We start from the raw sequence: 4,707 nt of genomic DNA on the forward strand, positions 1-4,707 counted from the left end.
TTTTTTTAAAATAAATAAAAAATTTATCAGTGGCCGTTATTTAAATTTGAGATTCCTTATTTGATAGAATCAATAAGAAAATCTTTAAATCGAGAACTGAAAAAAAAATATATGAAATTCAATGTAATAGATTTAAATTGTAAATGCTACCTAACTAAATAAGTAATATTTCCAAAATTCCATTATAATGACAATTTAATTAGAGAAAAAAGCCAAACCTACCATACATATACCACCATGGCCACCGGTGTCCTTGATCGCTACCTACCATCGGAACTACTATTTCCAATGAAACAATTTTAAAATTATAGTGGTATGTTTTGGAGATTCCAAATTCTTACTATCATTCGTTTTTTTAGCAAATAAAATATATTTTCAAGATAAGGAAAATGACACATTGTGATGCATTTGTTTAATTTTATATAGTTAACTCATTAAGAATAGCAAGAATGAAATTTTTTGGGTGTAATAATCATATGGCCACATGGTGTTACAAATTCTTGTATTATAATATTAATGGATCATAGAATAGACATTTTATGGACCATAGGGTTGATAATATTAGTCTGGCAAAAATTTGGGTAGCTATATTATGTGATATTGAAGTTTACTTTAGACCGTTTCAGTAATGATGAGAGTACCATTTAAGAATTCTATGCAATTCAATTTCTTCATTCCAATGACGAAATTTTGAATGGAATTAATGTCAAGTGACAAATTATGAATTTTCAATAATTGAGGCCAACAACATCATAGTTGTGTGTGTGAATGAAAAATTCTCCTCAATTTAGACTATCACTTGTACTAAAAACTAATTTAGATGACATATCTCTTATTTTTTTTTTTTAAAGATGAAAATTTGAAATTTGTTTATAAGTGTAGACTACATTTCTTAAATTTTCCCTTATTTGTGTGGTTATATCAGTCATCTCCACCATTCTTCATTCAGCGCCCTCCATTGCCGACCAACAGCCCCTCCATCACCACAATCACTCACAACCCAAGTAAACATTTACCAGCATAAAAGATCAATCCCAAATAAATATTAGAGTAGGCAAACATGGTCCCGCGGCAGATGCAAATTCATGGCATGCAAAATTTTGGGCTGCGGTTGCCCCAAAAAGGTGAGAGAACAAAAATACATAAACGATAAAAAGGATTTCATCGCAAGTTCAGAACACTTCAACAAGTTATAATTCCTGTAAGGTTTCCCAGGAGAAATAAAGCAAGGAAAATCCATCTCTATTGACTTTTCTTCATGATATAAGGTTTTCCAAACTGGTTTGTTTAAGCTGCTAAAAGTTGTATAGTTTTGCATCTAAAATTTATATGAACAGGGAACAGAACGGACAGGCAAGAGGATTCATGGGTCGAGCATATAGGAGAATTAAGAAGGGTCGGGTCACTTCTTGCGAGCCACAGCTGCTGCAATTCCACCAGCAATGAGTCCAACAGCAGTTGCGGCAATACCTATGCCAATCGCGCCATCTACATTCAAAAAAAAGGGGATGAATTGTCAGTTGCCGAGTTACACAAATATTATTTATATATATATATATATATATAGAGAGAGAGAGAGAGAGAGAGAGAGAGAGAGAGAGAGAGAGAGAGAGAGAGAGAGAGAGGACCAATGATTGATTTCTACCTCTTTTGATCTTGTCTTCATTCATTTTCTTAAGGGTCAGTGCCTGCCTCCAATCAGGTGCAATCTACACAAGAACCATATCGTTGTAATGTTACAAACAAGTTCAAGGAAAAAGAAACAAAGAAAAAAAAACAAACATATCTCATTGCCTGCATATATATTATATAATGAGATCAACATTTGTAAAGCAATCTGCACTACTAAAGGTTCTTGATTCACATCTTTTTCAACATCATTATAACTGGGTGTTTTCCACCCATAACTCCTGAGAAACTGCTCTACATCTCCACCAAGTTTGAACTATGCATGCTTTGAAAAATAGGGCAATCCACACAGGCAGAGAATTTCAAAGTGTGCATGGCCATGCATTAAGCTCTGGTACATTTGGATAATCCAATCCCTAAAATAAAATCATACCATCAAACACTGTTCCACAAGTTCCCTACTCCTAGAATGGTCACCAATTCTGTAATACCCAACGGCAAGAAGATACAGCTTCTCTCTCAACTGCAGAGGGCTGGCATTAGCATTAGCTTCAGCCACAGAGGCTGCAAATTATAAATATATCGTCAGAAAAAGGCATAAAAAATCAATAAATTGAACTGCATGAAGGTGGTGCACTGCGTAATTAAAGACATCATATGGTCAAAAGAGACCTGGCAAGCTGACTACCTTATCTAAGAAGCCCTAACGAAAAAGTGTGTGGGTGTGTTGGTGTGTGGGTGTGTGGGTGTGTGAGAGAGAGAAACAGAGACAGAGACGGAGACGAAGAACCTTCAAGCATTGCTATCCCACGTTGCACATCTTCTGGCTGTCTTGAATGAACAAGAGCCCATGATAATCGCATGATACATTCTTTAAAAAATTCATCAGAGGAACCTTTCTGAGCATCAGAAACCTCCCTTTCACAACCCTGTCATAACATGCATTCAGAAACATGAAAACATCGGATGAGTGTGGCATGCAACATGATCACTCCTGCCAAACACTCATCAATAAATTCTTGCAGTCCTTAAAATGCATTTACATTAGAATGCTAAAAAATTACTAGTCATTTATTTCCACATCTTTTGGGATTAGGACTCTGTTTCTTTTTTTTCTTTTTTCTTTTTTCCTTTTTTTTTAAATACCCACAAATGCACCAATCCATTGTGCGGACACAGATTTGAAACTGGGGCCCCTGACCAAACCCTACAATCTTTGGGCTGCAGGAAAGACTAGCAAATAGCTAGGTAGATCCTTTTGGGAGTTTCAAACGGACCACATGGGAGCAAACCATGTGCCTGACCATTACAGCTGACACCACGTTGCTGATTAGGACTCTGTTATGAACCAGCCAATATTAGAGCTGTGTAAGAATCTTTAAGACCGTAAGATCCCACCATGGTTCCAAATCATGAGGTACCACTTTTACCTTGGTGAGGTGGTAGCCATGTTCCCTAGTAGGTTCACACATCTACTAGTATTCAATGACTAAGCACTATTCTACCAAGGCATTATACTCCAACCTCTAGATAGCCCTTACGGAACTCCAACCCCAATAATGCGGGTTGGCTCTCATAGATCGTTAAGAACTAGTTACTACTCCTCATAAGTTCGAGGAGTTAAGGAGTAGAAGACGTAGTTACTTAAGCATTAGAGTCGTAACAAGATCCACATTCTTTACCTTACTCATCACGATATGTAAAGCACTTGATTGTTTTCACTTGTAGTAAATTAAACTGAAACTATCGCGTGAGCTACAACCACATTGCAGTTTCTAGTAAAAAGCAACATGATTTTTTTTTATTGAAAAAAAAAAAAAAAACAATAATTGGGAAGAATAAAACAAAAGGGAATACATCAGTGCATCATAATATAGACAAAACACTCTGATCTGGAAAGATTGTAAGGTTGGTTATTACTTCTTAAGAACCTCTACACTTTCTACCAATGACATGCATATTGTTTTTGTAAAAGCTGTTTCAAACCCAAAATTGCAAAGGAGCTGCTGAAATCGAAACTCTAACAAATGGAGTATCCGCAACGATGCTTTAATGGGGGATTCAATTTTACATTCATCTGATTTAATCCCCACATCGTTATTATTATTATCCATTAAATAATTCAACGAAATAACCAAATAATTGCAATTAAAGAAGTTCAAATCTTGAGAAAATGATAACCATGGTCCATTATAAGACGGATTTATACATACAAGCAAGCTAACAACAAAACCTTGACAAGAAAAGTCTTCTAATTTACCCTAGAAAATCAAATAATCGAATTAATTCTATCGAAAGTTAATTAGCTCTTAAAACCATAAGCTGCAAACCAATTTCACATGTATGCCAAAATTTTAAGCAATAAATAATAACAAATAAGTTTAGAAAAATGCTAGGAAAAGTGCTTACAGCGATGACGTCACGGTCGCACCATGGGATCTGATCGCCACCGGAGAAGAAGTTGCCAACCGACTCGAAGAATTTCCCAACATTCGCTGCCATTCTCGTTTGCTTTGTGTGTTTTGGGGTTTTTGCTTCACGGTTCAGATAGACAAGTAAAAGCCCAAATTGAGCCTCTTTCCTCTGTCGCTTTCTTTTGGGAGGGATTTTGTTTGATATATAAAGATATTTTTTTAATAAATTACTTCAGTGCTAAGTCTTGTTTGGTCTCTCGACCTAAATAACATATTTAATTCTTGGGTGATTTTATTGGCACCCTAAAATTTGCTCACCTCACATTCTCTTTACACCCCAAAGAATTTTAGTAAAATTTAAAATTACTCACTACACCCCATTTTTCTTCCTAAATTGCCCGCATGAACCTCATTCCTTAACTTACCTGTGTAATTCCTACTGAAATCGTTACTTTGTTTTAATGGCAGTCCATCAAATTTATTTTCATTTTTCAGTGGTTGTCCACCAAATGTGCTTTCGTTTTTCAGTGGTAGTCCACCGAATCTATTTCAGTTTTATAATGGTAGTCCACCGAATTTGTTTACGTTTTTCAGTGGTAGTCTACTAAATTCGTTTCTTGTTTTAGTGATCATCCACCGAATTCGTTACTGAGTTTGTACTTAA

The 4,707-nt window shown here is 35.6% G+C and overlaps 1 protein-coding gene across 1 annotated transcript; it reads right to left on the reverse strand.

Annotated features, from left to right (window-relative positions):
• Nucleotides 1-1,125: 1,125 nt before the first annotated feature.
• Nucleotides 1,126-4,234, reverse strand: LOC117626358 (mitochondrial fission 1 protein A-like). Its single transcript, XM_034358024.1, has 5 exons — nt 4,039-4,234; nt 2,420-2,558; nt 2,063-2,193; nt 1,646-1,709; nt 1,126-1,488 (listed from the first exon to the last, which is right to left on the reverse strand). Exons 1-5 carry the CDS (start codon nt 4,129-4,131, stop codon nt 1,403-1,405), a joined length of 513 nt encoding a protein of 170 aa, XP_034213915.1. The 5' UTR covers nt 4,132-4,234; the 3' UTR covers nt 1,126-1,402.
• Nucleotides 4,235-4,707: the final 473 nt, after the last annotated feature.

The sequence above is a fragment of the Prunus dulcis genome, chromosome 4, assembly GCF_902201215.1.
Source record: "Prunus dulcis chromosome 4, ALMONDv2, whole genome shotgun sequence".
Classification (NCBI taxonomy): domain Eukaryota; kingdom Viridiplantae; phylum Streptophyta; class Magnoliopsida; order Rosales; family Rosaceae; genus Prunus; species Prunus dulcis.